The 25,311-nt window shown below is 47.4% G+C and overlaps 1 protein-coding gene and 1 pseudogene across 2 annotated transcripts; one reads left to right on the plus strand and one right to left on the minus strand.

The window, feature by feature from the left end:
- Window positions 1-380: 380 nt before the first annotated feature.
- Window positions 381-4,081, plus strand: LOC120667736 (annotated as a pseudogene).
- Window positions 4,082-4,155: 74 nt separating this feature from the next.
- Window positions 4,156-24,528, minus strand: LOC120665639 (putative NAD kinase 3). Of its 2 annotated transcripts, none has more exons than XM_039945262.1 (11): window positions 24,369-24,528; window positions 20,299-20,464; window positions 20,083-20,211; window positions 16,620-16,798; window positions 15,699-15,812; window positions 15,485-15,579; window positions 15,211-15,317; window positions 13,221-13,294; window positions 12,732-12,810; window positions 5,379-5,686; window positions 4,156-4,864 (listed from the first exon to the last, which is right to left on the minus strand). In XM_039945262.1, exons 1-11 carry the CDS (start codon window positions 24,399-24,401, stop codon window positions 4,559-4,561), a joined length of 1,590 nt encoding a protein of 529 aa, XP_039801196.1. In that variant the 5' UTR covers window positions 24,402-24,528; the 3' UTR covers window positions 4,156-4,558. The 2 variants fall into 2 exon arrangements, with proteins under 2 accessions (XP_039801196.1, XP_039801197.1); XM_039945263.1 differs by lacking the exon at window positions 24,369-24,528 and adding an exon at window positions 20,853-21,028.
- Between the last annotated feature and the right edge of the window lie 783 nt (window positions 24,529-25,311).

A 25,311-nucleotide genomic window follows, 5' to 3' on the forward strand; every position in this document is an offset into this window, starting at 1 on the left:
GAAGGCCTGAACATGATGTTATGATCAAGCAGTGCAAGCGAATTTCAAATTGGTTACACAATCATGGTCAGTTGAATACAATGATGAGGAATGCAATCGGTGGTGAGTTGGTCAAGTGGAATGCCACTCGATTTGGAACCAACTACATGTTCCTAGAGAGCATCTATTGGAAACGTGATCGTTTCATGCAGTGGATGGCATCTACTGAGTTCCAACACAGCAAATGGGCGGATACCGAAGAAGGTAGATTTACTCATGCAAGTTTTGCAAGTATGGAGTGGTGGGATGCATTGAAATATATCATCGACACGGTTCAACCAATATACAAGTTCCTCCGCTTCGCTGATCAGGACAAGAGGCCCAACATGTGCGAAGTCGTGATGGCCTACCAGACTATGAAACGGGAGCTGCGGTCTTTCTTTGAAACAAATGTTTCCACACTGAAGGAGTATATTGAGGTGGTGGACGAGAGGTTGGGTGACGTGTTCATAGGCACGTATGTGGGTCCAGATAAGCACACACGAGTCATCTATTTTTAAGCTCTATTGACCTTATGCTTATTTGAAGTGATTTATATTTTGCAGCTGCTGTCCTAAATCTGATGAATGCATATACGATGGATCCAACTCAAGAAATGTTTCATGGACTCAAGGATACATTTCAGCGCATGACGGATCTCCAGAGCGCCGTGCAGGCATTGCAGGAGCTTGACGTGTTTTGGCAGAAGGTTGGCGAGTTTGGCGGTGAAATGGCAATGAATATGGCGATGGACCACATGACATCCCCATGTAAGAAACTATTCCGTACGACATTGTTTTGTGTTCTATTGGAATATATTGCTTACATACTCAGTTGCACATGCAGCGTCTTGGTGGATGATGTTCGGATCATAGTCACAGGATTCGGGGTCAATGCCTCGTCCCACGACCCGGGAACGCCGTTCCGATTCGAGGGTCGGGGTCGAAGAGGGTCAGTGTCCCATTCAAGGTTGGATCGCGTCCCGGTTTGAGAGGGGTCACAGCCCCATTACTAGCAGATTTAATTGGAATAAGAAGGTTAAGAACAGTGGATTGGTGTGGTTTTTGTTAGATAATGAGCCGAGCACGTGTACTATGGTCTAAATGTACTCTTTTTATACATTTCTTATATGTTTGTGCAGATTAGTTTCTTCATTAGCAGTACATATATATTTTTTGTCTTTTTAAAGACGCATCGACCCGAAGATATCGACTCGGATGAATCAGGGTCGCGTTCCACATAATAATTTATCGTTCCATAGAGGTATACCCCCTTCGTACCACAATTTTATAAAGTGACGACCCTCGACCCTGTTCCTCGACCCGGTCGACCCAGGAACTTTGTGACTATGGTTCGGATCAAGCACTCCAAAGCCGCAGTACCTTGCCATGCGGCTTGTTTCACAATGTTGTTCGTCCAGTGGATGCGAGCGGAACTGGAGTACTTTTGTCTTGCTGCATACAAAGGTTCGCAATCGGTTGTCACACAAGAAACTTAACAAGCTTGTCTATGTTAACTACAACCTCCGTCTCCGACTTGAGGAGGTCTCCGGCCCACCGATGCGTGAAGAAGGTGATTTCATTGACCAGCTGGCCCATCTTTCTTTCTATGATGAGAATAATCCGGTGCGGGAATGGATGGAATATGGTAGATCTAACCGGGCTCCAGTTCTGAACGAGGATGATGATGACAGCGACTTCCCTCTCCCGTCCCATATTATTAGAGATCAAATAAACCTGTCAGATCTACGTGAGGCTACGGGGGATGATTCCATCAGCGATTGGGCACGTAAAAATGTGGGTGACACTCACCTAGGGAAGAGGAAGTTGCAGAAGGGGCCTACGAAGGGTGACCCGAAGCATCAAAAAGGCAAAACAACAGCAAAACCAGTGAGCGGCGACACCGAGACTGATGATGGCGAAGGTGAGCGTAGTCCTCGATATCAGTTGTCCAAGGATAGCAGCTCGGCCGATGATGGTGATGATAGTGACGGTGCTGATGCTGATGCTGGTGGTGGTGGTAGTAGTGGTAGTGGTGCTGGTGGTGCTGCTGGTGGTAGTGGTGGTGCTCGTGGTGTTCGTTTCACAGGTATACATTGCACATACAAATGCACACATATTTCTGACTATGAGTATTGAGTACTAATTATGATATATGGTTGATTGCAGGGGAGACTCAGTTCACACATGCTACTCAGGACACCGATCATGGAGCACCGCAATCGGAGAGGAGAACGGTTCAACCAACGGACTACGACACTCCACAATACTCTTCTTCCTCCTACAGCGATTCCTCACAGTCTTTTCACTACCCCATTCCTGATATCAGCATGCAGCCACCGACGAGATGGGTGTACGAATGAGAAGACCCACATTTTTACACTATGTTAGTTCAGGAATGACAGACAACATCGGCGTGGACAGGCCAAACTTGGCAACACTACAAGGCTGAACTGCTTAGAGTGCGAGGTATCGCTGTGATGTCCACCGTCGAATACAAAACCGCGTCCCAAATGGGGGTCTTCCCATTCCTACGTTGAACTTTTATTTGATGTGTATAAGTGTATGACTCGGTATTTGTATGCACGCTTATTACTATTATATTTGTATGCATGATTATAAATTGTTGCTTTGGTGTGGTCATTTACATTAATATGTGCATAGCTAATGCCAAAATTTCCTTTTATTTCACACCGGGGACCACTTTTAACCGTCGAAATTTATCGTTAAATCGTCGGTAAACCGGTCAACCCGGTCGGTATACCGGTCGAACCGGCCGGTAAACCGGTCCGAACCGGTAGCACTGCGGCTTTTGAATTCAGATTTGAATTCAGCCGGTTTGGACCGGTTTCCGATCAAACCGGTCCGGTATACCGGAACCGGAGCCCGCCGGTTTGACTTACCTGTCGGTATAATTAACCCTGCTTCGGCCACGTCCTAGTCGACTGCGACACCACCGCTCCCGACGCGGCGGAGTCGCCCCGCCCCGGGACTACGCCCTCGTCTGGTCCAGCCCGGACGCCGCCGGCTGCTTCTGGCTCCCCACGGTGGCGCCCGGCGGCTACCGCTCGACGGTTCCGGTGCGTCCGCGCCGACTTCACAGACGCATGTGAGGCCGAGGCGCCGCCGCTGTGGAGCTGGAGCGGCGACAGAGGGGCGGCGACTTCATTAGCGCCGCCGAACTTGAGGACGGCAGTCCGTCGCGTCGACGCCCGCGGCGTGCATGCCGGCACGTTCCTCGCCCGGAGCAGCGTGGCGCCGGTGGAAGCCTCGGCCCTAGCGTGCCTGAGAAACAACGGCGCGAGCCACACGTCCGCCATGCCCGACATGGCCCAGGTGCACGCTGTCCTCGCGGCCTACGCGCTGCTGGTGTACCTCCACCCGGACGAGACCTACATGGCAGCAGGCCCCGACGCCGGTGGCCGCCGACGGGTCGAACCTCCCGCAGGGCGGCGACAACGACGGCAGCTACTGGCTCGACCGGCCGGTGGGCAGGGACCAGAGGCGAGAGGGTCAAGAAGGGCGACCTCGCCAGCGCGAAGGCGGCGTACATGCAGGTGAAGCCGATGCTCGGCAGGACGGCAACGGACCTCGCCATGTGGTTCTTCTACCCGCTCAACGGGCCGGGGCGGGCCCGGGTGCTAGCTGGGGGGCCTTCACCATACCACTCGGCGGCATCGGCTCCCACGTCGGCGACTGGGAGCACCTGACGCTCTGGGTGAGCAACTTCTCCGGCGAGCTCCTGCAGGTGTACTTGGGTGGACGCGCCCCAGCTGGAGTACGGCGGCGGCGGCAGGCCGGTGGCGTGCGCGTCGCTGCACGGGGACGCGTTCTACCCGAGGGCAGGGCTGGAGCTGCAGGGGTCCGCGGTGCCCGGGATACGGTACGACAGCGCCAGGGGAAGCATGCTCGACACCGGCGGCCCCGGGCGGTGCGAGGTGGTGTCGGCGGAGTACCTCGGCTTTGCCGAGCTGTGATCAACCGTGTCGAGCGGTTCCTGCCACGCGCGATCCAGGAGCGGCTGGTGAAGTGGTGAACAAGGTGTTCATCGGGGACGGGGCGACGGGGCCCAAGAAGCACGGCAACTGGGAAACCGATGAGAGGGACCACAACTGAGGCTTTGCACGGGAACCTTTTCTTCATCAGTAACACCAAAAAAACAGCCTTATACATGGCCAAGAGTTGATTTGTTCATCTTATTTGACATAAAAGAAAGTAACCCAGGACTTCTGCAACATATACACCGCCTTCTGCTACATGTAAATGGTGAAGCGATCCTATTTGGACTCTGCACAACCCTACACCTAAGTAAATACATTGAAGAACTTGTATATGTATTGGCAATGTGCAAGGATAAATATTAAAGAACTGACCTACTGTAGTTACATACTTACATGCATCTGCTGCAATTTTCTTATCTGGAATGCAAGGATGTACATTAAGTTTGCAGCAGTCCTCATTTTTTTTTTCTGGCATCACATATACCGAATCAACACCAATCTCAACTCCTCAGAACCAGATTGCTGTACATACTTCATCAATCACGCAGGTGGACCATCGAAAGATTGGCTCTTCCTCAGGTTCCAGTGGAGACCCTCATGGATGCTTCGCAGGAAGTCGGTTGTCGAGTCCACCAGGCACGCCGTGGGCACAGGCCAAGGGGAAACGCTGCAGATGAGCGCATCGCCTGGTCCTAGCTGAATCCTGCCCTTGCCATCAAAGGATGCCCAAGCCTGACCCCTGCTATTGAACGGCACTTGCACTCGCAGAGTTACATATTCTGGTAGTATCAAAGGCCTGAATGACAACGAATGCGGACAGATTGGCGTAAAAAGGATCCCTGGGACCTGCATATACCACAAAAATGTATCACTAGAATGGCATCATGGATAACTTCTGCTAAGAAGTCATAATAAGGAATAATACTAGCCCATGCACGAATCAAAATTAAACAGAAGGGCATTTGCTTTGAAACGAACATCCAGGCAGCTAGCAAAAGAAAGCCATCAATTTATGTATCTTTCAGACAGGTGAATCTCAATCAAAAGGTTGGTTTGATTCCTAATTACATTTTATCAGATATCATGGAATTTGCAACACGTTGGTGCAACTGTTAAAGAGACATTCTCTAGTATATAGGTAGCATCAAGTAGAAGACAGATTCCTCGTAAATAAACTTAATAAGTTAATAACTACAGCAGTGTCTTTGGGTGCTTGAACATGAGCATCCTTCAAGTTATTTAGAAGTGTCAATACGTAATATATGTAGAACAAAGAAAATGAATAGCCCACACACTTTTGGAGAGCCTTGACACAATATTGCAATGCTGAACAAAATCTGGAAACTATATGCGGGTCTACCTGCGGATGAACCATTGATCCTCCAGCTGCCAATGAATAAGCAGTGCTTCCAGATGTTGTTGATATTATTAGTCCATCTCCTTGTACGCATGTAACAAAAGAACCGTCACAGTAGCATTCTAGGTAGGTAAGGTAAGATGACATTCCACGGTCAATTGTCACTTCATTTAGCACCAGAATTGGTTCCTCAGTCTCAACTTCATCCTTAGCTGCATCGCGGACCACATGACACTGTAGACGGCTCCTCAGTGTGATGCTAAATGGTCTTTTTAGAACATTGGCCAAACATTCACGGTATTGCTCACTTGCTTAGCTTAAGTTAAGGTCAATATATTATTATAGTGGGTATGGGTAAGCACTGAGAAGAAAATTATTGAGGAGATAAAAATGATGGATAAGTCTTTTCTGTTGGTCTTTGTGGTCCCTTGTACTCCTGCAGCATCTCTTGTACCCCTGCAGCATCTTGTAGACCTTAGTATCTTGGACTGCAGGACAACAGTTAGTGTCCTCTCTAGGACAGCAGTTAGACTAGTGTTAGACTAGCATTATTGGCTTCGTTTGCTGCCCAGCAGCCTGCTGTATATATATGTGGCCACCCCTCCCGTTGGAAAGCATGGCTTTGAGTTTGTGAATATGAGAAAACCAGAAAATTGCCCCAAGTTCATTGTCATCCTCTCAGCTCAATGAGAGTTAGAATTGAGCTTCTAACAATTGGTATCAGAGCCGTACTTTCCTGTAGGTTGGATATCTCTTGCTCCTCCCTTTCCCAAGCGCCAGCAGCAGCCCAGCCACCACCAGCAGCAGCTAGCGCAGCAGCACCTGCCGCACCCTCTGTTCCTCCTTCCTCACCCGAGCAGACGAGCAGCGGCTCATCTGAGGCTGCGTCTTCTCCACACACCAGCCCCTTGGAGGCGCGCCATGTCCGACGCACCGTCTCAGCGCTCGGTCGCCTCGAGCGCACGGCGTCAGCGAGACGCCGAGCTCGCCGCGGCAAAGCAGCGCAGGCGAGCGATGGCACAAGCCGCTGCAGCAGCGGCGATGGCGGCCAGGCTGGCTGCAGCGGAGCTCGCGGCGGCCAGGGCGGAGGTGGAAGCAAAGGCGGCGGAAGATGCGGCGCGTACGGCGGAGGTCGAGGTTGAGACCCTACGCGGCAGCCTCAGCGGCTCCATCGCCGGCGACACCACCGCTGACAGAGACCTTGAGGAGTTGGCGAGGGAGAGGGCGCGGGAGCGGACCGCGCGGTGGGTAGCAGCCCACCCCCACGGCAACGGCCCGGAGGCCGGCGCGCCCGGCGGCGGCGTCGGCGCGCAGGCTTGCGGCCGCGCCCCTGGCGGCGGCTGCGCACAGGCTGGCGGCGGCGCGCAGGCCGGCGGCGGCGGCCCTGGAGGCGGCACGATAGGGGCGGCGGCGCTCCTGGCTGGGGGGCGCGCGGCGGCGCCCCCGGCTACCACGGTCTCCAGGCGGTCGTCAGGGACGTCGGTCCCGGCGGTCGTCAGGGACGTCGGTCCCGGCGATGGGTGGCCCACCCTCACCAAGACCAACTACGTCGAGTGGGCCGCGGTCATGGAGGTGAAGCTCCAGGTGCGGCATATGTGGGAGGCAGTCCGATACGGCGACGTCGACTACGATGAGGATCGACGGGCGCTGGATGCTCTCATCGCAGCAGCCCCGTCCGAGATACAGTTCACGCTTTCCAAGAAGTGAACTGCCAAGGAGGCCTGGGCCTCCATCGCTGCGGCACGTATCGGCAGCGACCGCGCTCGCAAGACCACTCTGCAGGCACTTCGCAAGGAGTGGGAGAACCTGGCCTTCAAGCCAGGTGAGGATGTTGATGACTTCGCCCTCCGTCTCAACACTGCTGCAGAAAATGGTGCAGTTCGGCGACGACACCTACGACGAGGAGAGAGCTGTCGAGAAGCTCTTCCGCTGCGTCCCCGAGAGGTACAGGCAGACCGCTCGCTCGATCGAGTCTCTGCTGGACCTCTCCACCATGACGATCGAGGAGGCGATAGGTCGCCTCAAGGTCGTCGACAGCGACGAGCCACAGCCTCCCTCGGGAGGCATCTCCATCGGTGGGAAGCTCCACCTCACTCAGGAGCAGTGGGAGGTCCGGCGCGGTGACAGGAGGAGGGGGGAGCCCTCTTCCTCGACTGGTGGCCGCAAGTGCGGCAAGCCGCGAAAAGGGCGCGGAGGTGCCCAAGCCGGGGCACGAGGGCGCGCCGAGGGTGGCGCCCGCGGAGATGCTCAGGGCGGCGTCGCCGATAGGCCCAAGGCGGCACGAGACGACGCCTGCCACGACTGTGGCAAGCCCGGCCATTGGGCTAAGGGACTGCCCGCAGTGGAGGCGTGAGGGCCAAGCCCACGTCGCGGAGGCCCAGCCGGATGACGAGCCGGCTCTGTTCCTACTCCACGGGGACATGGAGCCGCATTCGGCGGCACCGCCTACCACCGCTCTATTCCACCTCGACGAGCCGCGTGCCCGAGTCCTCCTCGGCAACGGCTCCGACGACGACAGGGTCGACGGCTGGTACCTTGACTCCAGCGCCACGCACCACATGACCGGGCGGCGGGAGTTCTTCTCCAACCTGGACGTCGACGTAGGTGGCTCCGTCAGGTTCGGGGACTCCTCCGCCGTGGAGATCAAGGGCGTGGGCTCCGTGATCCTTCACTGCCAAGTCCGAAGAGCACCGGATGCTCACCGGAGTCTACTACATCCCGGCGCTGCGGAACTCCATCATCAGCCTTGGGCAGCTCAATGAGAGCGGCTCCCGCGTGGTGATCGACAGCGGGGTCCTCCGCATCTGGGACCACCGTCGCCAGCTTCTCACCAGGGTGGTTCGAGGGAAGAACCGCCTCTACATCCTCCACGTCGGAGTGGCCCAGCCTCTTTGTCTTGCAGCTCGCAGGGACGACGAGGCATGGCAGTGGCACGAGCGCTTTGGCACCTCCACTTTGAGGCCCTGAAGCGGCTCAACGCCAAGGAGATGGTGCGAGGCCTCCCGAGCCTCGACCACATGGAGCAGCTCTGCGACGTCTACGTGCTGACGAAGCAGAGGCGGCACTCCTTCCCCCAGCAGGCAAGCTTCCGAGCCAGGGAGCGGCTAGAGCTCGTACACGGGGACTTGTGTGGCCCGGTGACACCGGTCACACCAGGAGGACGGCGCTACTTCTTGCTGCTCGTCGACGATCTCTCCCGCTACATGTGGGTGATGATCCTCGGCAGCAAGGGAGAGGCTGCGGACGCCATCAGGCGTGCTCAGGCTGCTGCGGAGGCGGAGAGCGGCCGCAAGTTGCGCGTGCTGCGCACCGACAACGGCGGCGAGTTCACGGCGGCAGAGTTCACGGCGTACTGCGCGGATGAGGGCATCCAGCGCCACTACTCTGCACCGTACAAACCGCAGCAGAACGGCGTCGTCGAGCGGCGCAATCAGACGGTTGTGGGGATGGCTCGGGCTCTCCTCAAGCAGAGGGGGGTGCCGGCTTTGTACTGGGGAGAGGCGGTGGTGACGGCCGTCTACATCCTCAACCGCTCGCCCACCAAGGCCCTCGACGGCATGACGCCGTATGAGGCTTGGCACGGGCGCAAGCCGGCGGTCTCCCACCTGAGGGTCTTCGGTTGCCTCGCGTTCGCCAAGGAGCTTGGCCACATCGGCAAGCTCAACGACATGAGCACTCCGGGAGTGTTCATCGGCTACGCGGAGGGCTCGAAGGCCTACCGCATTCTCGACCCAGAGACACAGCGTGTGCGCACGGCGCGCGACGTTGTGTTCGACGAAGGGCGAGGATGGGCGTGGGACAAAGCGGTGGACAACAGCTCGGCTCCGACGTACGACAACTTCACCGTCGAGTACGTCCACTTCGAGGGAGCTAGGGGAGTAGGCAGCTCCTCTTTGCCGAGCGCGCCTACCCCAGTCCCCGAGCCTTCACCGACTCCGGCGCCCGCTACACCTGCAGCACCACGCTCTCTAGCCGCGACTCAGGCTGCGACGAGTTCCTCGCCTGCACCACCACAGCCGGCGACGCCACGCACTCCAGTACCGACAGCCACTCCTCCGGGCACGTCTACTCCGACACCTGCTCGTGCTAAGCACAGCCCGGTGGAGTTCGCTACTCCGCTCTCTCACGACGAGGAGCGCGTCAACGCGTACCACGACGGCGAGCCGTTGCGGTACCGTACGATGGAGGACCTTCTCGGCGATCAGCCAGTGCCGCGACTGGTGCCTCACGACCTGGAGGCGCAGTTGCACCTCGCGTGCGACGACGGCGAGCCTCAGTCTTTCGCAGAGGCCAAGGGACACGCGGCATGGCGTGCCGCGATGCAGTCGGAGATGGACGCGGTTGAGAAGAACCGCACTTGGGAGCTTGCTGATCTCACTCGCGGTCACCGCGCGATCACCCTTAAGTGGGTGTTCAAACTGAAGAGGGATGAGGCCGGCACCGTCGTCAAGCACAAGGCTCGCCTGGTGGCACGAGGTTTCGTGCAGCAGGAGGGAGTCGACTTCGACGATGCCTTCGCTCCCGTGGCACGGATGGAGTCCGTGCGACTCCTCCTTGCGCTGGCTGCCCAGGAGGGCTGGCGCGTCCATCACATGGACGTCAAGTCGGCGTTTCTCAACGGCGACTTGAAGGAGGAGGTCTACGTGCACCAGCCGCCGGGGTTTGCGATCCCCGGCAAGGAGGGTAAGGTGCTACGTCTACGCAAGGCCCTCTATGGCTTGCGGCAGGCCCCGAGGGCGTGGAACGCCAAGCTGGACTCCATGCTCAAAGGGATGGGCTTCGAGCAAAGCCCGCACGAGGCGGCCATCTACCGGCGGGGCAATGGAGGCAAATGCCCTGCTGGTGGGTGTCTACGTCGACGACTTGGTGATCACCGGCACCAAGGATGCGGAGGTGGTGGCGTTCAAGGAGGAGATGAAGGCCACCTTCCAGATGAGCGACCTGGGCCCTCTCTCCTTCTACCTGGGGATCGAGGTGCACCAGGACGACTCCGGGATCACGCTTCGACAGACCGCCTACGCCAAGCGCGTCGTTGAGCTAGCTGGGCTCACCGACTGCAACCCAGCCCTCACTCCGATGGAGGAGCAGCTGAAGCTGAGCCGTGACAGCACGGCGGAGGAGGTGGACGCTACTCAGTACCGGCGCCTCGTGGGGAGCCTCCGCTACCTCACCCACACACGGCCGGACTTGGCGTTCTCCGTCGGCTACTTTAGTCGGTTCATGCAGCGACCGACGACGGAGCGCCAGCAGGCCGTGAAGAGGATCATCCACTATGTAGCGGGGACTCTCGATCACGGTCTCCACTACCCGAGGTGCCCTGGGGCGGCACACTTCGTCGGGTACAGCGACAGCGACCACGCCGGCAACATCGACACCAGCAAAAGCACGAGCGGGATCCTCTTCTTCCTCGGCGAGTGCCTCGTTAGCTGGCAGTCAGTCAAGCAGCAGGTGGTGGCTCTATCCAGCTGCGAGGCTGAGTACATAGCGGCCTCCACCGCTTCGACTCAGGCGCTCTGGCTCGCTCGACTGCTTGGTGATCTCCTCGGCAGAGACACTGAAGCGGTGGAGCTCAGGGTGGACAGCAAGTCCGCTCTGGCCCTGGCGAAGAACCCCGTTTTCCATGAACGGAGCAAGCACATCCGGGTGAGGTACCACTTCATCCGAGGCTGCTTGGAGGACGAGAGCATCAAGGCGAGCTACATCAATACCAAGGACCAGCTTGCGGACCTGCTCATCAAGCCTCTTGGGAGGATCAAGTTCCTTGAGCTCTGCTCCAGGACCGGGATGGTCCAATCTTCCCACAAGACGACGCACAAGACTTAGGGGGAGAATAATGGATAAGTCTTTGCTGTTGGTCTTTGTGGTCCCTTGTACTCCTGCAGCATCTCTTGTACCCCTGCAGCATCTTGTAGTCCTTAGCATCTTGGACTGCAGGACAGCAGTTAGTGTTCTCTCTAGGACAGCAGTTAGACTAGTGTTAGACTAGCATTATTAGCTTCGTTTGCTTCCCAGCAGCCTGTTGTATATATATGTGGTTACCCCTCCCGTTGGAAGGCATGGCTTTGAGTTTGTGAATATGAGAAAACCAGAAAATTGCCCCAAGTTCATTCTCATCCTCTCAGCTCAATGAGAGTTAGAATTGAGCTTCTAACAAAAAATATTATAATTCTACAGGTTATATGTACTAGCACAAAATATGTAATCGCCCATGTAATATCAACGAAACTGTGACACTGACATATATAAGTGGAATCTGAATTAGTTGAAAACTATGTAAGAAACAATATATGTATAAAGAGATCCAACGATATATAAGATATAAATAAAAGGGGTATATTATTAAATTGCATGCACCAACCAGTTCAACACAAAAGCTTAAGTTGATGAGGAAATGTGAGCAATTCACTTATATTTCGACACATATCATATCAAGGTTGCAAACTTGAAAATACAGATTTATAGATAAAATTACATCAGTGTCAAAGGCAGAAATCATATTCACTATTCCTTGTATAAGGTCAGACATGTGTTAAAGTACTAAAGATAATGCAACAAATATGATGGAAAAAAGCAGCCTTATTGATGCATTTACTTGTTGGATGGAAGCTTTATATGAATACTAGTGAGGCTAAAAATAGCTAAACTTCAAGATCAGTTCCCAGCTGAAAATGAAACTGGCAACTTGTGCCCGTTTAGTTCCCACCAGAATGAGCCACCAGCCAAATGTACTACAAACCACAGAAGACGGTGAACTGGTTAGCTAACTTGTCTGAGTTGTCTGAGGGTGCTAGAAGGAACTCAGGAACTGATACATGTGATTCTATTTGCCCAGGGGCGAAGGCACAGTGTGCTAACCTGGTGCACAGGCACCAGGGTAAAACAAACTTTTACCACTGAATTTACTGATATTTACCATATATTACAAGAAAATTTTATTTGTTACTTATGGGGTGCACCACCTAAACTTTTATGTTAGCTACTTAGCTTCGCCCCTGTATTTGCCCCTAACAATATATGTCACGTCCATTCACATTAGCTGTCACTCTGTTACAAGTTGATGGCTGGATGTGCTACAGAATGTCAACCACATTGCCAAATTTATAACAGGTGCATGCTACCAATTTAAACTTCCACATCAAGCTCAACCAGTAGAAGGAACGGCAACGATGCCGATTCCCTTCGTGCTTATTCAAGACAGAAAAATTGTGCATGCTAGTCTATATGGCTTGCAGATCAGGTTCATGTGGGATGTCTACATATCTTCAAAGTCCCCTCCCAGGAAGGGACTTTCTATCATCCCTGGACATACTTTAGCAACATAGTTAGCAAGCATTCAACACAGATAATGAAGGATACAGAATGGAGTCATGAACCCCAATGATCCAAGAGAGAACGCAACAACAGGGGGAACTGGCCCTTTGAATAATGATCCAGCCTGTTAAGATAGCTTAATCATATTATTGAAGTTACAAATAAGGATTGAAATTTACAGGAGACAAATAAAATAGGGATATTTTGCAACTTTTGCTATTAGTAAGTTATAGACCAACCCTTGCAAACTGAATATTCTAACCCTGTGGAGATATAAAGAGGGGTCATTCTACTTCTTCTAAATAATACAACACTGTAATTCATGAGTGCAAAGTAAAACTTACATAATAAATTTCTATCCACATTCTTGCAGAACATTCAGCATTACATGAGTTTTATTTTCTTTGAAGTATAAGAAAAAGAATGCTAGTTTGTTTAATTGAAATATTGCACTAACCAATGGGTTTACTGTGTTGAACTAACCACAAAATATCCATACTCACAGTAAAGTGTCACATAACGCAAGCAGCATACCCATAAAACAGTTCCATCGCCGCCAAGAGTTACAATTAGATCAACTTTCGTGTGTAATGCCTTTACCTCCTGATCTGTCAAGACAGTCTGATTAGTTGGACACCAAACAAAAAGGTTTACAGGGGGATAAAATGAGTACACAAAAAATATCTTAAAGTATGAAAATAATGTTATGATAAACCATCAAGAAAAGAATAGTAAAAGCAAACGAGCCTCTAGCTGAATTGGTTAGCTGGCTCCAGTAGCACTCCTCAGATCCTAGGTTTGACTCCCCGCGGGAGTGAATTGGGTTAAAAAAATCCCCTCGTTTATCCCAAACCAAAGCACAAGTCTAAGGCCTGGCCCAAGTCGTTGGTCGTCTCACATATGCTACGGTGCCTCTGTGTAAGGGTGAGGTAGGGATTCGGGGGTTTTCTCGACCTGTGTGAGGTCTTCTTCTTAGCAAAATGCCTGGGGGCTGCCTTACCCCGCGCAGGTCAAGTTTTTTTTTAAAAAAGTAAAGAATAGCAAAAGAACTTTAACATGTATAATTCACCAATGTAGAAGGAATTGCTGATAATAAATGACCCAAGCAAGCATTAATAGAAGTCAGATTGTTGGGAGGGGGTATGAATACCCCTTCACCCCCTTCACAGTAACCCCTCTCCGACCTAACTCGAGCTAAACTCTGCCCTAAGCCTTCAAGAGCCTTCTTCATTCCTCCCTAGTCTCCAAGTGAGATTTGTGAGGGGGATTGAAGAGAGATTGTTGGGAGAGCAAGTGAGAGTGCTAGTGAGCTGATTTCCGATCTCTTGAACACCTCGTTCTTCGTCAAGCCGATAGATTTCGTGTTTGTTACTCTTGGAGCTTCAAGCTCCTAGCCGGCTAGGTGTCGCCCATCGAACACCCAAGCTTGTGGTGTGCCGAGGAATGTTTGTACGATCTCGACTGTTAGTAAGTGACCTTAGTGACCTCGGGGTTGTTAAGGGTAGGCTACATAACTCAAGGAGCTATTGTTCTTCTTGGGCGCCTCAACGGAGGCGTAGGTTCCTCGTGTGGAACTGAACTCCAGGAAACAAACTGCTGCGCGTTTAAGTTCTTACCTAGGTCAAGTTTTCTAGGGTTTGTTCTCAATCTACTTTGTTGAAAGGTTTTGAGTGCATGTGTTTGGGGCAAAGTAGTGGAAATAAAGTCAAGAACACTGGAAACTTGCTTGATCTACTTTTGGTTGAGGTTTGAGTAGTCATTTTGTCACATCTGCATTGTTTCTGGAGTTTTGGACATTTCTTTGAAATCTCCAGAAGTTTCGAAGATTCCGGACACCAGACATTCCATAGTTTACCGACAATTTGGCTTTAAGTGTTGAAAATTTTCATTTTTGACTATCCCCCCCCCCCCCTCCCTTCCCTCTCAAGTCGACATCTAGATCCTTTCACGCAAGCATGCGGGGTCGCGCAAGGATGGGGCAGATTAGCCAGCCACCAACATGGCGGCTCTGTGTCAAGGTCGACCTGGCCCGGGCCACCACTATGGCAGCGCGGGATGGGGCGACGCCCAACATGCTCCACGACGAGTGCAGAGAAGGTGATGAGGTAGCGCGGCGTCGCGACTCACGAGAAGGCCCGATCTGCTGCTTCACAATGACGATGGCAGCCGGATCAATAGGATCGGGCGCCTAACAGGGGCGTTGCCCCCAGTGGAGATCGATCTCTCTCCCAAGGGCGCGCAGTGCGGAAGCGGCAGCGGGCGGTTAGGATCTAAACCTAGACTAATGATACCATGAAAGCTACCTAATATAGAGATATCCCTGATATACTCTAACATTTCACTCTCATAAGCAATGGCCACCTTATTACATAGAAAATTATCAGGTACTAAATGAACAAACATTTGCTGGTGATAAAGGTGAAAAATCTGGAAGGAGCAAAACAAAAGGATTTCCAGTGTTGACTTTAGAAAGAAAAATGAATCCTAAGATGAGCTTCATCGAATACGCACAAAAGCCACTTACCATTATTCCATGTCTGGATAAAGTTGAAGTAAGAATCTTCAGTCCGTAGTTCCTTGCTAACTCGTGGCTCTACAATCACATCCATATTATTGTGCTCTTTAAGCCATCTGCCAAAAACACAGCATAGGTGACAAAATATATCTAACAATGCAGATCCACACGACAATTAAACTGGGAGAGAATAAGTTACAATGAAAAAACATTGCATTTTAATGCATAACTCCAGCTAATTGATGTAAGTTAAAAACATCCAGGCGGCATGAAGGGAACATACCTAACCATTTCGGCACAGAGAGCAAGCACAGAGTTGGAATTAGGTTTAGTAACAAGAAGAACTGTTTGTGGAGGTGATTCCCATTTTAGCAAAATCTGAAACCAAAGTATTTGTTGGCATAAAATGATGCAATGAGAATATCTCAATGATCATCATGGTGGAAATAAATAGGGCATTGTGTTTAAAAGGGATCATGCTGAACACAAAGGCCTACCTGCTTATTGCTGCGCTCTGCTGTTTTTATGTCACCTTTTTCGAAGGACACAAAATCATGCCTGTGCTGGTCATTCTTATCCCCATCACATCCCCATAATAGTCTAAATGGTGCCTAAATATATAAAAATAAAATATATTGTTCATGAAAAATACTTGACTTGACTATGAACATATTATTTATTACAACTGCATCAAAACTTAAAATAGGACCAAAGTTAGCAGCATAAAAAACAAAGTATTATAGACAACAGATTATGCTTATGGTGGATTGATTGAACTTCTTCAAGCTTTGTGTGAAGAAAAGTTGAAGATGGTTTGCAACAGCTGGAAATAAATATGGTTGCAAGCCTAATGATTTATAGTCAATGTGCAAGCTTCATGGCAGTTCATTGCTGTCTAATTAGACAATATATCCAAAAAATGGACAACAATTCATTCAATTCAAGCGATTAAAAGGTATGCAGTTGATATTTGATAGGTTTATTAAAATGCCTAGTTTTTCAATCATACAAAAAACATGATTCTTTCTTGTAAATGACATCCCACTAGGTCAGATTAGGTGAGTCTTGAACAGTGAATTATATTGTGTGCCATTATCAATTAGTCAAAAGGTATAAGTTGTGCATTCCCTTGTACAATTCAACAAAATGACAACATTAAAAATAACAAATTAGAAGCCAACTACTGGAACAAATATTAACAAGACCTTTTTTTTCGTTTTTCAATGCCCTTTTTATTTGCTTCCATTCAATAGTGTAGGCAATAACAGGTACAGTTCAGCAGCATTAGATGGGGAAATATAAGCAATGGTTTGGTTTTATCAATGACCCATATTACAGAAACAGAAGGCACATTTACTTATGCCATAATCACTGAGGTTGACAATAAATGTTAAGGAAACTCTTGCCCTAAAGGATACCTTTCTTGCAACTATCTTATCATCTGCTTTTCGGTTAGGTCCAGGACATTCATCCTGAAGTATTTGATGCGAACATATCCCATGGTTTCCACAACAACTGGTTTGATCAATGGAGGCAGTCTCCAATGCCATCTGACTAGCCAGTTCCTCTAACTTATCCTTCTCATAGTTACTGCAGCCTGCACATGTTACAATTTTAGTTCAGGGTATCCTTATCCTTGTCAAGATTTACATTATTCTAAGTAAGAAAATGAGATCATGCTGCCTGAGATAGTGAGATTCCTAATGTAGCTCCATAAATGTGGTGATACATTTGATTAAGAAAGTTTGCCTGCACAGGCCACTAAAATACATTTATGATAACAATTTCTTGTGACAAGTTAACTTAAGATCACTCACAGAACATATAGCTTTTTGGAACCAACAACTGTTTGTGAGTTATACTTTTCGAATACAAGGTTACTATGTTGAGGAATCAAAATTCAAGTGATTTGGTTATAAAAGAGAACATGTGAAACTGCAGCAAAAGATGTTTAAACTTCTTTCTAAATTGAAAAAACTAATAGATAGTTGACTCCTTTCCATGATCACATGTCTGCATGATGCAAAAATGAAGCTAGGGAGGAAAGTTATGGGTTCAGAACTAGGTTCGAACATGAAACACAGTGCTAATAGCCAAGATTGAATTCCAGGACCAAGGTCAAATGGTAAACATTTTACTATTAGTGACCCTTTTTATTTAAGAACATACGTGCCGCACATTTCATTAAGGGCTTGTTCGATTTGAAGGGGATTGTAGGGGGGGTGAGGGAATAAATCACCAACAAGTCAAAATCCCCCTCAATCCCCTTGAGAGGATTAACCGAACAAGCCCTAAGAGAAGTCAGAGTTTTATGGCAACCTATCCAAGCAATATAATGCTGAACAAGCTGGCAACAAAGTACAACACACATGGTAATAGAATATGAAGGCATATGCAGCCCAAATTTACTCAGTGAAAATGGTGCTCATGCCTCATGGTATGTTCTACTACTGAATATTAGAAAGTGTAAAATCACTATTACACCGTCTCCTCTACTTGACAGCATGGTCGCGGCTTGGTCGCGGCTAATCAAAGTGCTTTTATAAGAGGGAGATGTATTCATGACAACTTCATGCTTGTGCAAAAAACCATCAAGGTATTACATTACACCGCCGCAAGATCTCAAGTCTTTTCCTAAAACTCAACATTTCCAAAGCGTTCAATTCAGTTGCTTGGTCTTTTCTATTGGAGATTCTCTTGCACCTGGGCTTTGGTGCTTCTTGTTGTACTCTTATTGCTAATCTACTCAAGACAGCTTCCACTCAAGTTATTTTGAATGGTGAACCGGGTGAATTCATCTACCACCAGCAGGGGCTCCGGCAGGGGATCCTCTGTCCCCCATGCTGTTCATATTGGTTATGGACGTTCTAAACAGCTTGTTTGCTCGAGCTGAGGTGGATGGCCTGCTGCAGCCTCTCAACTCCACTGGTCAATGCCTATCTCTCTATGCTGATGTTGCTCTTTTCATTCGTCCCGGGGAAGAGGATATGCAGTTGACAAAATCTCTACTACAGATTTTTGGTGAAGCATCTAGACTACAAACCAACCTACACAAAAGCTGTGTGATCCCTATTCAGTGTGATGATAGTATTGAGGAGGTAGTAATTAATGCGCAGCAGTGCTCCACATCGACCTTCCCTGCTACATATCTTGGTTTGCCTGTCTCGGACAAGAAGCTAAGGAGGAGTGATCTTCTAGCTTGGATTGAAAAAGTTGCCAACAAACTACCTGGCTGGAAAGCTTCCCTCTTGAGCCTTGCTGGTCGAGCAGTTTTGGTTCGTTTCGTCCTCACTGCTATCCCAATTTACTTATTAGTATCCCTCAAGGTCCCTAAATGGTTCATCCAGGCAATCAATAAAATCAAAAGAGGTTTCTTGTAGGAAGGAAGGAAAGAGGCAAATGGTGGGTGCTGTCTAGTAGCTTGGGAGAAAGTCATGTGACCACTTGAGTTAGGAGGGTTGGGCATTCACAACCTAGAAGTTATGGGATGGGCCCTGCAAATGAGGTGGCTTTGGATTGAAAAAACTAAGCCAAAGCGCCCTTGGGAGATCCCTGTACATATGCACACATTGGCTATGTTTGCAATTTCAATGGTAACTTCAGTTGGTAATGGTGAGAACACAATGTTTTGGACGGATAGTTGGATCCATGGCTGTTGAGGACCTTGCACCCAATGTTTTCAAGAGTGACCAAGATTGAGGAACAAAAGAACTGTAGCCGAGGCCTTCCATGAACTGACTTGGGTAGCAGATATTCGGGGGGCTCTTGGATGGCATGATCTTGCCGAATACCTGCAGCTTTGGGATGTGTTTTCTGACATTGCTCTTAATGATAATGAAGATGCCCATCAGTGGAGGTTTGAATCATCAGGCATCTTTTCTACCAGGCTGACCTATCGTGCTTTCTTCATTGGTTCAACCACTTTTGAGCCTTGGAAACGGATTTGGAAATCCTGGGCACCGGGGAAATGCAAAACCTTCATTTGGCTGGCTGTCCACAACCATTGCTGGACAGCTGACTGACTACAAAAGAGAGGACTTCCACATCCAGAGCATTGGCCCCCTTTGTGACCAGGATGATGAACCAGTTCAGCATCTACTCACTTCATGTGTTTTTGCTAGACAATTCTGGTTCAGTATTCTACAACCCCTGAACTTGTCAGCACTGGTTCCAAACCGAAGATGTACTTCTTTGTCCGAGTGGGGGAAAAAATCATGCAGGAAAATACCCAAGTAACACAAAAAGGGGATTCAACTCCCTGGTCATTCTTGGAGCATGGACCCTTCGGAAGCATCGGAACGCTTACGTGTTTGATGGAACTACAACCAATATTCAGATAACCCTCCAGGCTTTTCATGACGAGTTGGATCTTTGGCAGTTGGCTGTTGCAAAGGACCTAACTGCCCTTGGCCTTGGCCGGGTGGTTCAGTAGTTAGCTCTTTGTGCTTTGGTGGTCAGGTCCTTTCAGTTAGTTTTTTCTGTAATAGTTTTTGTTCCTAAACAGTTAATCAGCAACCCCATTCTGGTACAAGGTGGGATTTGGACTCTATAATTGGACTATTCCTTCTTCTTAAAACAAAGATATGCAGCTCTCCTGCGTGTTCTAGAAAAAAAATAATGTGATAAAGAAGTAGATGTGATGGGAGTACTGAAAAGCATAACCATCACTTCCTACTGTTTTTTACATGTTGAATTGTAAGTGTTCACAGTCATCATGAATGAGGCATTTCAAAGTATTTTGTGCCATCCAATGTGTATTTCTATAGTGTTTCCTAAAGAAACAAGAGTCAGAGGATGCTGATAGTATAAAATGCATTCAGTAAGTGGTAACTACTGTTAAGAAATAGCAGCACACAAGCTCTATTTGTTTATAAAACAGACCTTTGATCACATTATGATGTTTGTGTTCCTTGGATGCCACCTCTACTTCGTACTTGCGCTTCCATTCAGCTGCCTCCGCTTGAGCAGCAGCTTTCCCTTCCACAACTTGTCGCAGTGTTTTTGCAACAGCTTCCATTTGCAAATTGTAAGTCATATTAAACACATGAGTATAGTAACATATATATCACTATTAGGCAACAAAGTTATTATTATTACTTCTCATAGCTTCAGAGAACTCTTCAAGGTGTGCATCAGTTGATCTGATAGGAGTTTGGGGAATAAATGCATAAGCGGCCCTCTCCACAGAATTAACTTTGGTGATGTCTCCATTTTCAGTTTGATGTGAGGTAGTCATACTAAGGTTTATTCTCTCACCACAAACCTGCAGTAGAAGAAACACCATTAAGGTAATACAAATATTACAAGGATGACAGATTTCACAAGCTAACCAAAATCAACAAACTCTAATATGTAAAAAGCAAATTAAGCAGTGAGTCCAGTATCAACATACTGGTAGGCATTCTAAGCTACAAGTGATGCATGCAAATAACGGTCACCAACTGATAATGCCCAGCACCCCAATACCACGCAGGGGCGGACCCAGCATAGGACATGGGTGTACACATGCACACCCGATAATTCTTGCAAACAAAATCGAAGTTGGTAGGTAATATAATGTAACTGGATTCAGATTCGAATACAAATAGTTTTGTTAGGGTTCGGGGTGCTCCGTCTGGCACAGCAGAAGGAAAGACAATGGGCCGGCATACCTGGAGTATGCGCTCGTCGCCGGCAAAGGGCTGGGCAAAGACAGGACAAATGGCGCCGCCGCTCGCCCAGCCGCCGGCGCCAGGGAAGGAAGAGCAAGGGAGGAGAGAGTCCGAGAGAAGGGAAAGGAAGAGCTAGGGAGGAGATGAACTTGAGGCCCCTGAGAACGGGAGGGCTGTCAATGAGCCGAGCTCGAGCGAGCCTGCCACCTAAAGCTGGAGGATTCTGAGCCGAGGTCGACCTGAGCTCGAGCTCGAGATGTTTAACCGGAGAACCACCGATAACTTCACGATATCAGGATTGATGAACGATGATGGATAAGAAGATGCATGTATAAATTCAATCTCAGTGAAAATTTCATTAAGTCCGATTCAATTACCATGCTCATAGTTTTGAAAATAATGCAATAAAACTATACGCTGAAATTAGCTTAAAACTCGATAAATAAATGGTAAGAGAAGCATATCTGAATATTTAGCTTTATTTCAACAAATTTTTTTGATAGTTCTATTTTTAAAATTGAATTATTCTTATTTATATGATTGTCACATTTGAGTTGATACCTTGAAATATTATGGATGGTCGTTCTATTCGCGTGTACAATAACTTCTCTTGAAAAAAAAAGATTAGTGTACGGTAACATCTAAAATGAGAAGTCGTGATTAATAAGATGATAAACAAGATTCTTCTTCTTAATCAACGTACCAAGATGAAATAGAACTATATTTTAGCTTGTGCAACACAGTAGCTCGCTAGTTAATGCAAGTCTCTAGCCTCCAGTTATATTATTTAACTTCCTATAGTTGGAAGTTTAACTAATACAGGTAGATGGGTGCATGCATATGCACGCAAACCGAAATACTCGGGTTCCATGGAATATCTCAATCTCGGATAGTTGGAGATCGCGAGCCCCAGGTTAGATCAAGCTTGGCTTGATTCCAAGTATATCTTAGTTTAAATTGAGTCTTTAGTAAGTTAAATATAAGTAACCCATGAGTCTTGAGCTTTTCTGGTAACCCAACTTAGATATAAGGGTGAGCTGTGAATGCTCAGCAGGTCAGCTAGTCGTGATATTTTTATTTCTTTACCTTTCCTTTTTCTTTTACTTTATACTAACTTTTCTTTTTAATATAATAGATAAAAATAATAAAAATAATTGATATTTTAATAATACTCTATTTAGCTACATAAAACATGTTATACCAATTAAATTGGACTCTCCTCTAATTATTATCGTACTGGACCAATTTTTTTAATATTATCTATTGATTCAAATTTTACGCTGGTACACCAACATGAAACTTTAGCGAATAACGCGAGAAGATAGTATTTCATATAACAAGTAATCAGCAAAATTTCAATGAGAAAACATCACATAGCTACAAAATATATATCTAACAACAAGTTAGGGCATCTTCTCTAACTCGAATTTAGACAGTGGCTTAAGAAATGTGATTAAGAAAAATAATAATGAGAACCGTCTTATTTAGTACTTATAATAGATGATGTTTCGACTGACGATATCAAAAATATTGAAAAGGTTGATGTCTTATGATCCACCATTTGGAACATCCTATTGGTATTGATTTTTTTTAGCATAATGCTTTGCAATAAAATGAATATATTTGTTAAAATAGAGTATAAAAGTTATATTACATTAAATTTATCATACAATTTTATTAAGTACTAGTTCCTAATATTTCAAATAATATCTCTAATTATTTCTAAATAGCGGATGGTTTTCATAGTTCATTTTTAATTTTGATCATTAAAATTTTATTAGATACACAATTGAAAGTGCGCAAAGTTCATGCCTAGATTGCAGTCTCCTTCAATTAGGAATCGAGGCTGCCTTAGTTTCTTTATAGACAAATGATTAGTAAGAGAGAAAGGAAAAGAAAGTGAGTAGGATGAAGTAGAGTGCGCCACTAACAAGGAGGCGACCTTCGCAAAGTAACCATGCAAAACAGAATAATTATGCAAGAAAGCTGGTGATAACATCAGCGAGCGAACGATTAGTGAGAAAAAGAAGTGTTGGCTCGCTCATCAGACTACAGTGTCGGGGACGAGCATACATGCTAATATGGTGGGCACCCTTGTCGTTGCTAAAGTTAAGGCGGCGACATCCAGCAGGGTGAAGAATGACATTAAGAGTTTTTTTGGGAGGGGGGATGTGTGGCATGTATGAAAGTGTTAAGAAGTGTTAGAGGTTAAAATTATAATTGAAAAAATTTTGAATGAGACGTTGCAATGTGAAATTTAATTGTATTTTGATGATATTTAAACTGATAGACTGTGAATGAGATTATTATTATACTTAAATTTTAACTGCTCATATTATAACAAACTGTTCCAGCCAAAAAAAATTTATTCCATCTCAGTGGAACAAAATACCACATTGATAGACATTTTATGTGCTAGCTATGTAACAACTAATATAAGCTATAAATAAAGTAGTAGATGACCATACATATGAAGTCTTTATTATATGATCTTGAGAAGCAGTTTCTAAAGATGGATGGAATGTATGTTTAAATAATGATTTTTAACTCATAAAATAATATATATCTTGTGTATTCCCAAATTTTAGAGATTATGTTAGAGCAAAAAAAATATTTTTAGCGGTTTTGTACATCCAAATTTTAAAGTCTAGATCCGCCATTGGCACACGACATCACACATCCAAAATCCCTTTTGAACACTAACTAATAAAAATTTCCTTTAGGCCCCATTTGGATCCTTGGAATTGAATTCCATTCTAGTAATCATAATATAGACACAAATCTATTAAACTAATATGATTATATACAAAATATATTTGTATACTATTGTTGACCATACGAGGAAGATACTTATATGATATATTTCTACTATAGAGCAGTGTGTCAAAAGCATGCCATTACTTATGGAATAGTAACATAGGTTGGTAGTATATATATAGAACCAATTTGCATCTTCCACTCTATGAATTTAGGATAGACTTATATCCGAAATTGGAAAGTGTTATGTCAAATTATAAGCCAAATAGCTAATATTTATTAAGTAGTTTCAATTCCTCCAAAATGAGAGGATCCAAATGGTCTCTAATTTCTGCCATCGTAGTTTCATCGTTAGTTCAGCCCAGCCTAAAATACTTCTCCAAAAAGTACAGTAGAAAAATCACAAGTCAGCTGCTGTGGGCATAGCCATCCACCACCCTTTGCAGGCCAAGGCGGCAAGGCCCCTGACAACATTGGAACATCAGCATGCCGTGACACTACATACTGCCGCATACCCAAGCCCCCAACTGAACCAGAATTTCACCAAGATTCACCGGCCCCTCTCTACCGCTACACATAAGAGTAAAAGCAAAAACACAACTCCGCTCTCCATTGGAACTAGGAGATTACGAATCTCCAGCACACATCAGACCGATCTGAAGGAACCCAATCCGGCCAAAAACTCCCGAGGATCCAATTCCAATCGCACGAATTCAGTACCTCCATTTAATTCTGGGAGAAACTCGCAGTGGTGCGTACCTCCCGCGTGGATGCGAGCTCGTCGACGAACATGGCCGCGCGATCCAACCGCTTCCCCCTTCGTCGCGCCGTTTTGAACTCTTGTTCAAATTTTCTTCCTCCTGCCGGAAGGAGAAGGGAAGCACTTTCGGGCCCTGTTTGGAGTGTTGTTCGCTCATGATGGGGCCACGAGCCCACAGGGTGTTAAAGGCTGGGAGCTGTGACGGCCGGAGACGGTGACAGGTGGGGCCCGGCATGCTAAGAAGGTAGCGGGCAATACGATTTCTCTCGACACGTGTTCGTGTCTGCGTTGGTGGATCTGGATGGTGAGCCCACCAAACAGTGACTACCAACTTCAGAAGAGAGCTGACAGGTCCATCCGGTATCGTACCCGATTATTTCCAATATATAAAGTTTTCCTTGCAAAATAGTTTCATTGATACAGCTCATGCGGAGATCGGTTCATCTGCGTTAGCTTGCATAGTGGTCCACACAGTCCACGGGGTCAGCCTGCTCCTAATAGGTGAATTGAGGCCATGTTTGGATGATTCCACGAAAACTTTTGCACTAAAAGACGAATCCATACATGAAGTACTAAACGAAGTTTATTTGCAAAACTTTTTTAGGAATGGGTGTAACTTTTCGAGACGAATCTAATGAGCCAAGTTTCATCATGATTGGCTACAGTGATGCTACAGTAACCGAGCTCAATCATCCTCTAATCATGCGGTCAAAGACCTCATTAACTAGAGCAACTGCTACAGTACCACGGTTGTGGAGGTAATTTTGTAATTAGACTTTATTTAATACCCCTAATTAGTAGTCAAAGCATCGTTTCTCTCTCATCAAAATTTTTCCACCCTCCAACCAAACATGGCCTGAACTCTTGATTCTTGGATTTCTTCTCATTTCTAATAGGTGAATTGTACTCTTGCTTCTTGGATTTCTTATTGATGTGTGTCAT

Source organism: Panicum virgatum, chromosome 3N (assembly GCF_016808335.1).
Source record: "Panicum virgatum strain AP13 chromosome 3N, P.virgatum_v5, whole genome shotgun sequence".
Classification (NCBI taxonomy): Eukaryota; Viridiplantae; Streptophyta; class Magnoliopsida; order Poales; family Poaceae; genus Panicum; species Panicum virgatum.